The sequence below is a fragment of the Podarcis melisellensis genome (assembly GCF_964234715.1).
Source record: "Podarcis melisellensis genome assembly, chromosome: 11".
NCBI classification, from domain to species: Eukaryota; Metazoa; Chordata; class Lepidosauria; order Squamata; family Lacertidae; genus Podarcis; species Podarcis melisellensis.
The window spans coordinates 37,107,069-37,124,775 of NC_138543.1; the positions used below are offsets into that span (position 1 = coordinate 37,107,069).

Below are 17,707 nucleotides of genomic sequence, written 5' to 3' on the forward strand. Positions count from 1 at the left end.
CCTAAAGGAAACAGGCTTTGTGTGCAGCAGGAGGCGATTTTCTGTCTTGAGATTCACCCTGTGGAACGCCCTCCCATCAGATGTCAAGGAAGAAGAAGAAGAAGAGTTTGGATTTGATATCCCGCCTTTCACTCCCTTTAAGGAGTCTCAAAGCGGCTAACATTCTCCTTTCCCTTCCTCCCCCACAACAAACACTCTGTGAGGTGAGTGGGGCTGAGAGACTTCACAGAAGTGTGACTGGCCCAAGGTCACCCAGCAGCTGCATGTGGAGGAGCAGAGACGCGAACCCGGTTCCCCAGATTAGAGACTACCGCTCTTAACCACTACACCACACTAGGAAATAAACTATCCGACTTTTAGAAGACACCTGAAGGCAGCCCTGTTTAGGGAAGTTTTTAATGTTTTAAGTTTTATTCTGTTTTTAATGTTTTGTTGAAAGTCGCCCAGAGTGACTGGCGAAACCCAGCCAGATGGGCGGGGTAGAAATAATAAATTTATTCTTATTCCCTTTTCCATAAACTGCTTTGAACTATTCCTGTGGAAGAACATATACATCCTTGAGGTGCCCCAATAAAGTTATTAGCCCAAAATCAAGTAAAAAAAAGCTTGCTGTACTTAGGAAGTGGAACAAAGATGTCCTGCTCTGCTCCATGTGCCCCTCCCCTATTCCCTCTCATGAACATGAGCTTGCCCATCCATTTAAATCATTGGAAGGGTCCCTCATGCATCCACTACCACAAGGGGCTCCATGGGCACAGCCATTTTATTTCAGTCATACTGCCCAAATTGTGGGATACCCTGCACTGAGTGATCTATTTTGGCTTCCATCTTGGCAGCTTTTTTTATCCCACCTGAAAACTGCTTCTTTTTTTCTTTTTTTTAAAGTACCAATAAGCCTATTGCCTGGATAGTGTTTGGTATCATGGCTTGTTTTTGAAATGGTTGTATTCAATTGTTTTTAATAATTGAATTGTAAATCACTTTATTAGGCAGCTCATGTGAGCTGCAAAAACAGGTATAAAAGATTCAAAAGAAACACACACACAAAATACATAAATACAAAACAAAACAATATGCTGCAACAGTAATGGACCGTGTATAGCAAAATGGGAAGTGAACTGGTTGGGCAGCATTTGGTCTGGGGCTGGTTCCCAGCAGTGGGATGAGATGACAAGTCTCCTTACATTGGTACTGGAATACTTGTCCTCAGTCGTTTGAGTCACTGTTTCAGCACATCATCCCCCACAGAATCAATGCTGGGGGGGTCAATCGTTGGGGGAATCAGTGTTTTGGGGGTCCCTCACATGACTGCACCCAACTTCAGATTTTTTTAAAATGGTTCTTCTGTTTTAAAAAAATGTTCAGAGCCTGTGGATACCTCCCTCTTGTGTAAGGAAGGTGCCATTTTGGCAGTATAATTGACAGCGGTAACCCCTAAATACTGGGGAAAGAAGAATGTTCCCAGCAAACGACACACATTTGATTTGGAAGGCTTCTGTGGCACCTAATTTGCTTCACTTGGAACGTTCCTCTGATGAAGCAAGCAGGGCTTTTTCTCAACCAGAACTCAGTTTCGGCACCTCTCAGGTGGGCACCATTGCCATTATAAGAAAACAAGGGAAGCGCTCATGGTGAGTTCTGGCCCCCCTTTTTTAAAAAAGAAAAGAAAAGAAAAATAGCACTGACACCAAGTTAACCTCAAAGACCAAACCCTCTTTTCACGTGCCTATTTCCTGACATTTAATGCAGAAGTGGGCAGACTGATGCAAGGATTTAAGTGTGGGGCAGAAAAAAGGAACTGAAAGGTTGGCCGCGGGGCCCATAAATGACTAGGCTTCAAGAGGAAACTTCTTTTTAGCTGTGACGGCTGTTTTGTCTCTCACATCTCCAGTTTAACAAAGCTTTCTAAACCCCCATTCTGGAAAATTATTTTTCATCTGACTTCCATTACCGCAGCTCGTCTGTGTGGAGAATCTAATAAACCCTCCTAATGGCCTGGTGCACGTTCTGCTGGGTTCTGATGGGCCTTTTAGATGTTAGCTGTGAAGTAACCAAGCCAGTAGATATGATGTGCACTGAGGTGAGTGATAACTTGTTTGTCTCTCTATTCGGGGAAAAGCGTCTTCAAGAGAGAATCAATAATTAATCTGTGGCAGTGAATACTTGCATGCTAACATCAGGTTACTTCAAAGGGCTATGAAATTTGCGGTTGGCAAAAGTATCAGGGACAATGCTGTGCCTTCAGAGCACATTTGCTAAAACTGGCCTCAGGAAGGAAAATTTTCTAGACTTAGAGGATCCTTTCTCGCTGAAAAGACAAACCTTAAATTTCGATAATCCTGTGCCATTTTAGCGTGTGAATAGGGACGGTCCTATGCATATGTACTTGGAAATATGTTTCTCATTGTTTTCATAGAGTTTATTCTCTTGTACTTGCAATTTTAGCCTTATAGCTATGCATTTTCACTGTGTTCAGTGCTCCCTGGTGCACGGCAAGTTTATTTAGGATTCCAACCTATGAATGCAATCCTATATACAGTTCATAGAGCCAACCCCAGGGGGGCATGGGTGCTTGGGCACCCACAATAATATAATTGGGGGAGAGGGCTGGGCACCCACAAAGTCAACGAGAAAAGCCGGCGTGAGGTAGCAGCACTGCCTGTGAAAGAGAAACAGTTCAGTTCCTCCCTCAGCATCCAGCAGGCGAGGCACCCTTTACTTGGGGGGGGGGGGGAATGCAGAGGCAGAGTCTCTCTGCCTTCAAGTCTGAGCCCCTCCCCACGGAAAAGGGTGCCTTGCTGCAGGGGTGGAGCTTCATGCTCCACCACCGGGGGCGGAGAGCAGGTGAGGGCGTGGGGCGTGGCGGCCAGTGCGGGGGGAGGAGTCGGGATGGCACCCCACCGAGATTGTGGTGCCGGGGGGTGATGCGCTCCCCCACACCCCCTCTTCCTCCACCAGTGCCTTGCTGGCTGCATAGAGGAGGAGGAAGAGAAGCTGCTGTGCCACCGCCCACCACAACTATGTGCAGGCATGTAATATCACATATCCACGTTGTGGGGGTGGGCACCCACAATCCTGAGGGCAAGATGGCGCCCCTGACATAGTAATTGGGAGTAAGCCTATTGCACCAAAGATTCAGGCACATCTCCTGCAGGGAGGTCATACAGTGCAGCATATCAATAAGCGAAAGGACAAGTCTGAAAAATCTTGTCCTGAACTGTGTCTAAGAAGTTTTAAACAGACATGTAGACATGAGAGGCAATGACAGAGAACCCATTTTCGAGGTAGTGCACACATTTTGCAGACATGGACATTTTACTAGGAGTTTTCTGGAACCAGAGGGGGTTGTAATGAAACAGACCACTGGTGCCTTTAATCTGTTTGCAGCAGGGCTGCCGAACAGGTGCTTTGTTTTATAAGCAGTTTAAATGTACCTAATTTCTGTAGAACTAGACCCTTCTCTTTTTTTTGCACACTTTATGCTGCAAGCAGTAACATCCTTGATAGATGTAGCAGAGGAGACGAGTCACAGTTGCACAAGTAGGTAGGTTAATATTTCTTTCAGCTTTTCACCTTATCAAAGAACTACCTTTGCAAAAGCAATACTTGATGAGTGTATTCTGAAAACAAATTTCAGAATTTGTTAAAAGAGGTGGCATTTTCTATACAGTAGCAGGGGGAAAAATGTCCCCCCCCCTCCACTAGATAAAATAGCTACAGACTAAAAGGAGCACTAATATTTGCATTTAACTTGCCCTTTTAATTATGCTAATAATTTTTCTCACTTTAATGTTTTAACCTGTTGCAATAGTGGTCATCTAGCACAGATCCCACTCCAGTTTCAAGGATAATTAGGGATAACAGAACTAAAAATGGCCTCTGCATAGGGCCAAACTAGAATTGATCTTAATCACAATATTAGCATCCGCATAGGCTTTAAAAAAGAGAGAAAGAATGTCAATCACTGGGACTAGGACTGTGGTGTTGTGGGGAGGGCTTCAAATGCTTATTCACCCCATGGTCCCACTCTGAATCTGTATGTAGGTCCTTTGTAGATCTAACAACAACGACAGCAGCTTTTAGCACACGAAGTTCAATACTAGAATTTACAATTGAAGACAACATTGTTTAGAAACACATCCTTTCCAGGTCTGATTTGGGGAATTTCCATTATGAGTATCATTGAGACCAGGGCAGTCCAACACATGACCCAAGAGCCACATGGCCTCAATACCTTTTTTGGCGCCCCTCAGAAACATTTGATGCCCCCACTTGTTGTAATCTCATTGCTAAGCAACAATATGCAGGGCTCAATGGAGGCCAGCCAACCAGAAGAGTCTCTGAGGTGTACTTGCCTGGAGGCAGAGTCAGCATCTGAAGTCAGGTCCAGTCCTAGGGCTGGGTGAACAGCAACCCATGTGGTCAGATGGTCTGGGGTCAGAAAATCCAAAGATCATGGGGTCAAGGGTCAAGACGAGCAGAAAGCAGCAATATAGGACCAGGAACTACAAGTGTTTTTACCAGCCTCTGACTGCTGCTGGAAGCTCTGCTTAAGGTGGCTGAAGCCAGCTGATTCTCATCAGTGCCTTCTCCTCTGAGTCCTTGAAGACTGATCAGCTGCAGGTGGAGTCACTCCACCTTCTCCCCCTTCAGGCTGCTGTTCAGTAGGTGAAGCTGGCTCCTGGCCCGTGGCACCATCCAGTCCTCACACTGTATTCCCAAAGCTGTGTGAGGTGCTGGGCTTTGGGAAGGATGTGTGAGGGCTCTGACAGGGTCCTAACAAGGTCCTCCAGCCTCCTTCGCAAATTCTAGTTAGTGCTTTTTCAGCTTCGGGAAGGTGGGAGGGCCCTGCCAGAGGCTCACACCTGCTTCCCCAAACCTGGTGCCTTGCTTATCCAGCTTTGGGAAGGCAGCTCAAGGGCTGGCGGGTGGGTGGGGGTCAAATTTTGGCCTCGCTCCCTGCAATGCAACAAGGCAGTGTGTGGTCACAGGTTCTGTATCCAACTACTTTTTGTGACCCACTTGGTCTGCCCTGATTTTGACAGCGCCAGTCACATAGCATTATATTGACTCTAATATCTTTTGTCGTCTGCTGGTGTAGTCTCTTCCCCTCCCCCATATACAGTTTCAGAAAGAAGAGTCCAGATCAAATTGAAAGTGACACTCAAAGCACAACCATATACTTTTCTATTCAGGAATCCCATTGCAGCCTCAGTCGTTTGAAAGACCCCCCCTCCCACTTTTTAAAGCCAACACAGCTGTGAAAAGCTGCAGCCTGGACTGGACATTTTGGGAGAGGGTCCACCTCTCATCATTCCCAAGCAGAGTCCATTTTTGGCATTGGTACAGATTCAGACGAATACGGAGATGGGACAATATTAGAAGTTTCAAAATTGCAAGAGATTGCATTGTGCCAACAGAGATGCACACATCTCTGTTGCATTAATGCATCTCTGTGCATCAATGTGTGTGGATCCATAAAACTGTGTGTAATTTTTACAGCTTATTGCTAACAGAAGTTACAGTTGTGAAGATCTGGGACTGAAAGAGATTCCTGAGCAACTACCTAACATAACCCAAGTCCTTGATTTCAGCTTCAACTTCCTGTATTCCCTTCAACAATCAACACTCAGCAAGCTGAAAGATCTGGTGTATTTAGACTTAACAAGGTATGCTAGATCTTTGTCTTCACCTCTTTTTGTGCAAATTGGGACTTTCACTTCAACGTTTCAAGCAAGTGGTACTTGTGGTTACAGCCAAGAGATATTTAAGCCTCAAAGCTAGAACTCTCATCTACCCAAACCTGCTCCCACAAGTCATTGCACTGTGAATCAATACTTGTTAGAAAATTTTGTAGTTGTGGTAAACTGAGGCCAGCCTTTAGACAGTCACAACCTGTGCAGTGCTATTACCTAACGTTATGCCATGTGCAGCCTAGAACTGACACCTAAAACTTCTATAATGCTATGCAAAATCACCTGAAAGGCAAAACCAAACCCTACCAAGGCACAGATATTACAAGACCAGAAATTCATAGAACTTGCTTCATTACCCTGCAGTAGAGTATTGAAAGAAGTCCTAGATGACAAACTCTGGGTGCATATTTTGTTTCTTGACATCTATATAAACTGACTGACCTATCTTGCAAGGAAAGAGGAAATAGGATAAACCACAATATGGCCAGTGTCGGGAAATGGCACTGGTTTCTCCTAAATCAGGCTGAACCCTCCTCTTACATCTCTGCTTGGTTTGCTTGCTGGGGTGAAGATTAACACCCCCCTCCCACAGGCACTAATGGCTCGTGCTTGAACAAACAGCAAACATACAAAACTTACTGCCTGGTACCTGCACTCAGAATTCTGTTTTTCATACAAATTGTGCTGCCAAAACCAAATGAAGAGGCAAGGAGAACAAACGCCTCAATTTCAGAGAATAGCTGAGGAGTGTGAAAAGCTGCTCTTCAACAAAATTGCAAAAGCAAATGCTTTGGCACACTGGTATACCCTCCCCTGTGTTACATGACTTACAAGGATTTATGCAAGTGGGTGCATTGGAATGTTCCTGGAACACAGTGCATGGCTACAAAAAGGTACAGCAGTTCATGCTCAGCCTGAAATTAGCAGAGACCCTCATTGATTAAAAACAGACACACAACTTGGGTACCCATCCATGCACATCTTTTCATTGGAATTTCTCCCTCCCCTTCACACCCTCCCCAGATCTGCTCCAGAGGGTTTGGGAACCCCTAGAACAGATTTAGGGCACAGATGGGGGGAGGAGAAAATGTTTCATTGTGCAAAGATAAATTATTGTGCTGACTGAATGAGAGACAATGAATTGCAGTGTTAATGTTCACTGCCTATTTAGGTTGGTGCAAAAAAATGTAAACAAAAGCAGGAAATCCATTTTTATTGTTTCTGTAGATGTGTATTAATAAGATAAGCATATGCAGTTGTAGTGTTTGACTGCTAGACTTTTGTGTGTGTGTGTGTTTTGTTTTTTAAGGTGTCAAATTAACTGGGTATATGAGGATGCCTTCGGAAACAACGCTCACCTGGAGACAATCATCTTGACTGGAAACAATCTTCTGTTTCTGGCAGACAGAGCATTCGCTGGACCTCACTCTCTGAAACACCTTGACCTGACCCAAACAGGACTCAGTAGTTTATCATCCATCCCAATGGAGGACCTGGGTAACTTGGAGACACTGATACTAAAAGACAACTACATCCAATCACTAGAGCTCCCATCACATTTTCCAACGAGGAACCTCAAATATTTGGATTTTCAGATGAACATAATACAAAGAATATCAGCTGAAGACATAAGGGTATTAAAGCGAGTCAGCAATCTGACTCTCATTCTTGCGGACAACAATATTATGCACATTGAAACCAAGGCTTTCAGTACCATTTTTTTCTATACTTTGGATTTTGGCCATTGTGTTAATGTTTCGGTGATCCTGGAAGGGCTGCAGGATGCCAGTACTGTTGCTCTTCGACTTGGGAATTCTTTGGATAGAGATGCCCTTCCCATAACTCCCGCCATGTTGCAGGGTATCTGCAACATCTCTGTTGACTACCTCTATCTGCCATATCGCCATTTCCTATACTTCTCAGCTGACACTTTCCACTGTTTGGCCAAACTCCAGAAGTTGGACATGGCCCACACAGACATTGGCGAACTACCCACTGGCCTGGTTCAGTTGAATTTCCTGAGGGAACTCGTTCTCGACAAGAATAAATTTGAGCACCTTTGCAATATCAGAGCTTCTGCTTTCCCCAACCTCACCCATATTTCTCTCAGAGGGAATCTGAAAAGCTTGGATTTGGGATCTGGCTGCCTAGGGTCTTTGTCGAAACTGCAACACCTTGACTTGAGCAGATCTCAAATAGAAAGCGCCGACTGCTGCAGCAAACCGCTCCGTGGCCTGAGCAGCTTGCAACACCTCAACCTGAGCTACAATAGCAAGCTCGGGTTCCACAATGCAGCGTTTAATGAAAGCATTAACCTGAAGGTTCTGGACCTCACTTCCACACAGATTCTCATCAACGCTTCCCAAGGACCCTTCTGCAACCTGCATTTTTTGCAGATTCTAAACCTTTCTTACTCTAAAATTGATCTCAATATCCCACACATTTTACAAGGTCTGGAGAATCTTATTGTCTTGAAGCTGAATGGAAATAACTTCGAATCCAAGACCATCCTGGAAGACAACCTCTTTCAGCAGGTACCCAATTTGGAAGTGTTAACTTTATCTTCCTGCAAATTGTCAGCTATACAAACCAAAGCATTTTCTAGCCTCAAGAAGTTAAAACACATGGACTTGAGCCACAACAATCTTATTGCATTCAATTCAGATGCATTTTCCAGCCTCAGAAACATATATCTCAATTTTGCCAACAATAGGATCCATATTATCCCACGTGATATGTTGACTAACCTATCTGGCCAGAGTGTAATCAATTTAAGTTACAATCCACTGGAATGCACCTGTTCCAATATTGGATTATTAACTTGGTACAAGCAAAACATAGATAAAATTGAAGACTCTGAAGAGACAGTGTGCTCAGAGCCCAAATCACTAGCGGGCTCTAAGCTCCTCTCTATAAATCTGTCCTGTGGGTTTAGCACTGCTCAAGTAGTATTGATTGCCTTTGTTACGATAGCAGTAATTGTAGTGACCTTCATTTTGATCATATGTTTTTTAAGGAGAAACTACCAACAGCTTTGAGTTCCTGGAAAAAGAAAAGATACAGAAGAGTAACAAAAGCCAACAAATTAGTAGGAAGATGCTTATAACGGAATTCCACTTTCTAATACTAATTTTTGTTCCAGTTGTCGTTGACTGTACAGGCAGTCCTCGTTTTGCATGGGGGCTCCATTTTGGACACATGCAAGCATAAACCCACTCTGCACCACTCCCAACCCCTTTTCATAACATCTTTATGACATTTTGGGGCTGTTTTCAGGTTTGGTGCAGTGTGCATGTGTGTGATCGCACATCATTCACTCCTAAATCAGGAGTTGCCTGTAGCGCACTTGGTTAACTTGTTTTTGACATGAGATAACATGGCAAAGGAAATCACTGCAAGGTATGGAAATAAGAGAAAACCAGAGTTCACTGTTCGGTCTTGCATTTTCCAGGTAGAGTTCATTCTCAGTGCCATATAGGAGGCAAAAACTGATGACCTCACAGTGCACCAGGTCAGTGTAAAGTTGACAGTATCTTAACCTGAAAAATGTAAGGCAGTTGTTCTTTCCTAGGTGATCATTTTATATTTGGCAAGGAAGACTCCTGCTAACTCCTGGACAAGAAAAAGCTTGAAAGTACTCAGAAGTACTCAGCCTAGGCTTCCATATTTGGAATAAAAATGCCACAATAATAAACAGCAAGGCAGTTCTCTTTTTCATTACTGTTTGTTTAATGTTTTCTCACAAGGGTTAAAGAGGGTAAATATTACACACACAAATAAGGGCTAAACTGGATGTGGTGTGGCAGCCATATGTATTTTATTCCAGGACCTATCTAGATCCATCTATTTATTTGCTGCACAAAGGAAGTTAAACCCTCCCCATTTTACCCTGCCAAGTAGGGCCAGGACAAGAGATGGTTGTACTTGAGTTGCCACTCCATCACTCTTCCTCCCCTCCCCTGCTGGCGGTAGGGCCCCTCATGGACCTCTTTATCTCTCTTCTTCCATTCTCCCCCCCCCCCCCCGCGCGCGCTTTGTTGCTGCTTTAGTAGAGGCCATGCTGAGTCTCTGTCTCCTCCTGCCCTGCCCTCCTTCTGCTTGCACTATCCCAGTTTGCCCTCTGTCTCCTTCTGCTTGCACTATCCCAGTTTGCTGTGGTTGCTATGTTATTCTTCTATATTTAGGCATACTGTGGGGGCACCGCAGCAGTTCACCCCCACCCCGTTGAGGGTTCAAAAATGGTTTATGAGGGCAGAGCAAAACAAGTGTCCTGATATTAAGCATTCGAGCCCATTATACACATACACTTGGTGTTTCAACTAAATGTTACTTCAAGAACGTAATAGGAAAGGAGACTCAGACATGTCAAAACAATAGTGGCAATTTTTATATAGCCAAAACCATCATCTGGCATCCAAACAGAAAAAACACACACTTTTTTGTGGCCCCTTGTCACTAGGTTATTTGGTCATTTATACCCTTTTCACACAGAGAAGGGGACTGTGGGGTTTCACTGCTAGCCTTGCCCCGAGGTTGTGCAGTTAGGTGTGGCTGTCTACAGGGAAAAGTCTCTGTGTCACCACTTCTACATGCACCAGTTTCCCCAAGTGTTCTGGAACCCAGAAAGTGTGGAAAGCCCATGCATGTACGCTTTCCCCCGCTTAATGTGTGAACATGGTGGGGGGCCTGGGACCCAGGGGGCTGTTGCCCAACAGCAGCCTCTGGCTATCGGCAATGTCCTCTTATGCAATTCACACGAGAAGGGAATATGTTCTATCAGTGGAACGAAAGGCTATGCTGTATGGACTCCTCCTTCCTTTTCTGCTTGTGCATTTATAGACCTATATTTGGTGAAAATTCAAGGAAGCCAGTTCAAGAAACAGACTCAATTCCCTTTCATGCTCAGTTTTATTTTAATGTTCTTCATAAGTATAAATAATTTTATTCAATACCCAAAGGTTAGGTCATCCATGTGGATTTCTTAAAGAAAATAAGACTGCAAACACTTTATTGCACAGATCCTAACTTTTTTTTTTAATAATTTGATAATCTACAGTAGGAAGAACTACAAAGGGTCATTCTAATATACAACCAACACATAGACTGACAAGAGAGTACACACTAAAGAGGATCTCTAACAGTTCACTGTAAGGTAAACATCAAGAACAAGGAAACTACATGAATGCAAGCTTGGGTGCCTCTACATTTCTAAAATAGGCGGGAAGTATTTGGCAAAAAGTGATAAAGCACTATACAAAATATACATAAAAAGATACATTTGTAAACAAGAGAGCTAGGTGTGCTTTAAGGGAAACAAGTGGAAGGTTTTTAACTTGCAAGCAAATGTAAACTATGGGTTAACTCCCAGATAGAAATGTCATGATTTTGGAGTGCATTAGTGTTTAATTATTTCAACCCCCAAAGCACAGATATAGGCTATAAATGCTAGAACCACTCACTTCAAAATGTTTTCCCCCAGTTGATTTTAATAGTTCATGAGCACGTGGAAAGGAAAAGAATATTCCATCACTGTATGGAAAATTACAGGGACTTGATGGTAATTTTATTTTCTTAACAAAGGATTTCAAAAATGAACAAAATCCCAATTGGTTTACTCATTTTTCTCAGGAAAATGCATTTAGCATACTTGTAAATACCTTACAAGCAGCCAATTCATAATTGGGTTATGCTTGGGTAAATATAGCTAGGGAAATGTTGTGCGGGGAGCGGGGGGGGGGTGCCCTGAAGGAGGGTCAGCATTAAATGAGCTTTTGCAAGGAAATATAGAAGAAAAAAAGCACAATTGTCTTGTGGATCCCAGTCATTTTAGCATACTTACTTGTGATAATCTTTCTGGAGTGTTGCTGTACATGTTTCCAAAAAACCAAATACTTTCCCTCCAAATTTAATCAGACAAATTTGACATATTCCACTATACACAAAATTCAAATAAGGCTTAGCAAAAAGTAAAAAGAACACCAACATTCTAGCACCAAAACCTCCAACAGCCCCCCTTTTTTCTACAAAAGAATGCCTTTTTCATTAAAAAAAATACATTTACTTCTTTTGCATACAAATAAAGATCACAATATGAAATGTATAGAGCTACTTAATGTACTTCAAGAAGAATGTTAAACCTAGGATGACTTGCTAAAAACAGCAAGATTAATCTACAACATAAGGCCCCAGCTAGGTATTAAAATGTTATCAGGTGTTTGATATATCATCTAGATACAATTGCTGAAAAACGCCTCCCCTCACTTCACCACTTTTGTCATAAAATAGAAAAGAAAGCTGAACTGCTAAATGCTCAAATCTACCTATCATGACAAAGATGATTCATTTGTGTTCATGAAAATTGTTTCAACACTTTATGCCATGCACATCTGTATGTTCTTCACACCAGAAAGGCCTGGACAGAAATAAATGTAGGATGAATCAAGGCAGCAGGAACTAAGCTCACAAAGGTATTTTAGTCTAAAGCCCAGGATGAGATGAAAGAACACAGGGCAATTTCATATTACCAGAAAACTATATTGTGAATGGGATGGTGTACCCATGGTAATGGAGACCTCTCTTTCCCAGTCATGCACATAGTCTACAGAAGAGGCAGAAGTTGTGTACTGAAGAGCTCCAGTTTTAACTGGCAAAGTTAGCTCACTACAATAATACCAACCTTACTAGCTCTTAAATACAATTCTAAATTCACTGAAAATCATTAGATTTATCACTTCTTCTATTTTAGAGTTGTGCACAGCTTTTTGAACAAGGAAAGAATAGAGCGTCTTTCTTCTCCCTTCAGACCAATATATATTTGTGGGTTCTGTCTAGGCCCAAGTTTTAGTAATTCTGCTTCTTCTTAAATTATGGCAAACTAGTGGCAAAGCAACTATCATTAAAAAGATACAGTAAACAATGCAATCAGCAGCAAAGTAGAGACACTACATTCTAAACGATACACACTAGTAAGTATTTACAGATAATTTGTCATCCCACCCGCCCACAACCTGTCTCTCAAATTGTAAAAGTATTTTTGTACAAATACAATATGGTAACAGTTTAACCGGTTACATTTGGGAAGGAATTTTGAGGGGGGAAGGAAACGAGTCCTTTCTTTACACACCCTGCTTAAGTGGCGCTGAATATTTTTTTCTGCAAGAAAATACTACACAGTGCTGAAGGTAAGACAAGACACTAGGTTTTCAACTAAGCAGTCCTATTTGCAGGTCTTGCTATTGGGAGGGTTTTTTGTGAGGGCTGCTTCGGGAGGTGTCTTTTCCTCGCCTCGGCCGGGCAGAGTCTTTGTCGGCTGAAAGTGCATTGGGAGAGTCAGATGGAGTCCCTGACTTTGGCAAATCTTTACCTACATTCGGTTTTCTCGCGGCAGAAGACTGAGGCAGACCGGGGTCTTTCCCCTTCATGTCCACAGCAGAGTGAGACCTCTCTTGGCTTTTGTGCTTCCCCGCCAAGTCTGAAGTGGGAATGTTCTCTTCCACAGGGGACGGAGTATAGTGCAAGCCCAACAGGGAAACACTTTTAGTCATTTCTGCCCTGCCGTCTGCTGAGGAAGAGCTGGCTTGCTTTTTCACTTCCCTGCTGCTCAGTGCAAGTGGCTCGGGGGACCCCAGGCTAGCCTTTGCTGAAGGCAGAACAGGGGCTTCTGGCCTAGATTCAGGGAAGCTGGGTGGGAATTCAAGCTGCTTTGAAGCTGCACGACATGAACTCTGCAAAGCAGGGGTGGAGGAATGTTTTGCAGCATGCTGCTTGCTTCCCTCGGATAGCTGCTTTTGATTCACGTGCCCTTTTCCTTTAGTGTCTTGAAAGTTCTTCGCACCCGTGACTGCCTTTTCTGCTGCTTTTCCTCTGGCATCACAGCTAAGAAGGGAAAGGTTAGGATCTGGCTTCCCATGGTCAGTTTGAAAATAAAGTGCATCGGTGCATTTCCCCCCTTCAGGCTGCATTTCCGCAGAGGTGGCCTGAATGTTCGGGCTCTTGTCGGCCGGTTTGCTCAACAAGGAGCCCTCTTTTACAGCTGACGATGTCTTGGGAGGCGTGCTCTGCTTGGTACGTATACTGAATGGCTTTTGATCAACAGGATCGTTTAAACTTGCCATCTCTTGCCTCTGAAAATGCTTAGCGCCATCTGGGGCTGCTGCCGCCGCCTGCTTTTTATTGGAGGATTTAAGCTGTTTTTCAGGCAAGGTGCTATTGATGTGGATTGAGGGTTCTGACCCACATTCTATGACCAGATGCCTCTCTGCCTGTATTTGCTCATTATTTAGCTTTCTCCGAGAGCTTGGAGGGTGTGAAAAAGAATCCAGTGCAGCCTTATTGATGTTTTTCCCCTCCTTCACAGAGCCGGCCAAAGCATGAGGGCCAGTTTCTTTTTCTTTTACATTTGTAGCCATTTGCTTTTGTGTCTGTTTTTCAGAATGTTTCAGTTTCGAGAAACAAGTGTCAGGAACAGGTCTAGATTTAACAGTGCTATTTTCCATGTGTGTTGCAGGTCTCATATTATCTTTAATGCCGCAGCAACCAGGAGCATCCACTACACAGGGCCTGTTTAATAATTCTTTTGCAGCGGGAAGATCAGAATTGCTACCTTGTTGCCTAGAAGCAATGCTGGACTCCTTGCTACCAGCTGGAGGCTCCGCATTTTGGGGCTGCTTCTGTTCTTTCCCCCCCTGGTCCGTTTGCACGGTTACACCAGCCAGAAGTGACGCTTCAGGCTTGGAACATCCACTTGCTTTCTGCAGGCCCAACTCATTTGCTGAATAGTCTCTAGTGGTGTTATCATCCTCTTTCACCGATGGCTTGAGCGCATCTTTGAGCTTTGTTTTCGAGCTTGCTATTTGTACTTTTGCTATTCCACGTATCTGCTGCTGAGCAGCTGAATCAAAGGAATACCTCTGAATGCGTTTTGCATCCTGATTTGGTGACACGTCTGTAACAGATTTCTTTGATGGAGAAACCTCAACTGCCTTCGGCTTCTCTGGGAGGATGCTATCACTTGGCGGAGGCCTTGTGTGGTTGTCTGGTCCTTCTTTGTAGGTTTTCTTCTCCTTCCGTTTGGCTTTCTCAGGATTTCCCTGTGCATGGGCAGATTTGCAACTTGTCAAGGTGGAACTCTGGTTTTGGGAACTGCTGGATTTAGCCTCATGCGCAGAAAGCTGAATAACCCCTTTCTTCTGATTAATCACCTTTACAGAGGGGTCACATTTAGCACTGAAATTGGAAAGTGTCTTTTCTGACTGCTGTTCAATGGTCACGGGCATTGCTGCTGAGCTCGGAGTACTTTTATTTGGCTTTGGAGACTGGAACTTTAGTAGATTAGATTCATAAGGACTGGATTGTTGAAAGGCTGGCGGCTGCACTTTCTGACAAGACGGCTCAACCTTTACACTGATGCCTCCTTGGCAGATGAGTGGCTGGCCATCGTTTTTGGCATTTTGGCCCCCTGCAACTGCACATGAAGACACTTCTGTCTTTGAAGATTGTGGCCCAGAAATTAAAGCAATATCTAAGGTTCCTTCAATTGGCTTCAAGCAAGACACAGACCTCCCTTCTAACTTATATTCTGAAGGACTCTTTCGGACAGGTGACTCTGTGGAAATCAAGGCTGATTTCTCCACACCAGCTTCTGTTCGGCCAGTCAATCCTTTGAGAGGAATGAAAGGGACAGAGTTAATCTGAGTGGCATGAGCACTGCTAATAAATGATCGGCTTTCAGTCACCGAGGTGGAATCTTGCAGCATGTTGATAGGTCTGACTGCACTCAGCTGATGGCATTCATGTACACTTGGTGTCAGTTTGGACTTTAGCACTGGACAGGAGTTGTCATCTTTTTCTTCAAAGGACATTTTCTTCCGGAGATAATCAATATTTGCAAGCTTACTGTCTAATCTTTCAAATTTGACAGGTTCTTTTGTCGGTGCAGTTTTATCTACATTTTCTCCTTTCCCATTCGGCATCTTGTCAGATGAGTGAGGCAGAACATTTTGCAATGTACATGGAGGGGGGATTCTTTTGAAGTCATAAGACAAATGACTGAGCTCATTAAGTGGAGGCCCATGACATGGTGTGTGCGCATCCAAAGCAGTACAATCATTTGATCTCATGCTTGCATTCTTCTGAAGGGTGTCTTTTAGCATGCCACCTACTGGCTCTGTCTCCAGAGCTGCAATTTTAGCTTCAAAGTGGTTTGATCTTTCCAAAGCTTTCTGAAATGCTTTTTTGCCATCTCTCTCTTCTAAGCATGAGGCAACTGGGTTTTCTGATTCACCACAAATTTCATGTACGGTGCTTGCTTTCTGCAAATATTCCTGTTTCTCTGCCAGATCTTGCTTCTTCACAACTATTTTAACCTTTAATTTTTCTTTATCCAGCTCATCAACAGATTCTTGCCTGCCCAACTTCCTGGAAATGGGACGTTTCAGGCAGCCTTGTTCAGCAGGTCTCACTCGTGTGAGTGATGGCACATCAGAAACATTCTCCTCCAGGCTCTGAAGGGTTGTATCCCGTTGAGATACCTCTCTATTAACTTCTTCCTGAGTTACTTCCAGGCTGTGCTTGCGAGAGCACAAGTGTTTCTTGTCAGTGCCATAAGAAGGGGCAAGTTTCTCTTCTGACTGAACCCTCTTGAGCAAAGGAGACCTTGGTGGTTCTGCACTCTTAGGCCTAACTATGTGTCTGACAATAGTGGGAGGAGAGTGCATTTTTGTAGGGAAAGCCTGAGCTATTTTTGTGTTTCCAATTGAATGCCCCAGTAAAGGTGATGGAGACCGCTGAGGAGATGTTGGCTGAGGTGTTGGAGAAGGAGTCCGTGCCAAAGGAGAGAGAGGAATGCTGCCAGCTGATTTGCGTCTTCCTGACCGGTATCTTTGCCCACCAAGCTTGGGCCCCAAACCATGAAGTGTGCTGGGCCTAATATGCCCAGAACCAGCTGGAGAATTGGGTGCACTTGAACTTGGAGAGCTACTCTGAGAAGAATTTGTACCTGGAAGAGAAACAAATAGAACTGCACTAGAACCTTCAATCAATGCTTGTCAATAAGCAATAAAAGATGTTATTTCTATACAGACAAGAAGAAAATAATAATCAAACCCAATATGGCTTGAAAATTACTGGCTTTCAAAGGTCAAATCTCTATAGCTTTTTCATCCTCCTTGCCTGCATTTCCCCTTGAAGTTTAAATTCACTGAACTTGGCCTACTTTCCGAATTTTCTAAGAGGACTCTGCTATATGGTCTAATACTAGCCGCCTGAGCTGATATGAATACAGAGTGAACACAAGCCACTCTCTATATACGGCTGAATAATATAAGCAGCTCTTTCAGAAACTTTTAATAGTGTGATTAGCTGAGGTTTTGGACTACTGAGGGACAGCATCATCCCAGAGGTCGTCTGAAACATGCTCTGGGAAGTGAAGCAAATTAAGAAATACAGAATAGATGACATAAGGAAAACTGCACTGCAGCAATATTTTGCTAGCTTAAGAATTTTTTATATATTTTTCCTCTAGTTCAAGAATTCACAGGAATTCTCAAAGTTGGTGTTTTTGTTTCGGCCTTTTTCTTTTGGAAAGTTAAGCTCTTCACTTGCTGAAGATGCAACAAAGCTGCCCAGTACATTGAAGTGGCTGTGAAAGCCTGCTCGTGTGTGAGCATCTGAGTGCAGCCACAGTTGGCTCTTGGGTTTCGTTAGATAATCCCGCTTTCCTTTCAGTGGGTATCTATTGTCAGGCATCAGAGGAACCAACCTTAACGGCAGCTTGACAGGAACAGATAAGACAAGGAAAAGTCCTTACCACCTGCTTTTTATTCAATATTCACAGAGAGAGGCTTGGGAATGAAGCCTCTTGGAATAATGGCGTTGTCCTGAGTGAGTCCCCACCCCTTCCCTCTCTCTCATGCGCTGAAAAGTGCCCTCTGCCTTTGAGCTCTTTGCTCTCCTACTTTCAATGTTCGCCAGGTTCTGGTAAGGCGGGTTCTGAAATGCTTTCTAAAGACACT

At 43.7% G+C, this 17,707-nt stretch overlaps 2 protein-coding genes across 12 annotated transcripts in view; one reads left to right on the forward strand and one right to left on the reverse strand.

The window, feature by feature from the left end:
* Positions 1 to 1,807: 1,807 nt before the first annotated feature.
* On the forward strand, positions 1,808 to 9,413 carry CD180 (CD180 molecule). Its single transcript, XM_081930899.1, has 3 exons — positions 1,808 to 2,080; positions 5,503 to 5,669; positions 7,006 to 9,413. Exons 1-3 carry the CDS (start codon positions 1,991 to 1,993, stop codon positions 8,732 to 8,734), a joined length of 1,986 nt encoding a protein of 661 aa, XP_081787025.1. The 5' UTR covers positions 1,808 to 1,990; the 3' UTR covers positions 8,735 to 9,413.
* A 1,172-nt stretch (positions 9,414 to 10,585) lies between these two features.
* The window catches only part of MAST4 (microtubule associated serine/threonine kinase family member 4), a gene marked incomplete at its 5' end in the record, with an annotated part of 206,005 nt that continues 198,883 nt past the window's right edge, over positions 10,586 to 17,707 (reverse strand). For all 11 annotated transcript variants that reach the window (XM_081929316.1, XM_081929315.1, XM_081929313.1 and 8 more), the window contains one exon: positions 10,586 to 16,692. In XM_081929316.1, the coding sequence (XP_081785442.1) occupies positions 12,929 to 16,692 (3,764 nt within the window). In that variant the 3' untranslated portion in view covers positions 10,586 to 12,928. The remainder of the gene's footprint in view (positions 16,693 to 17,707) is intronic.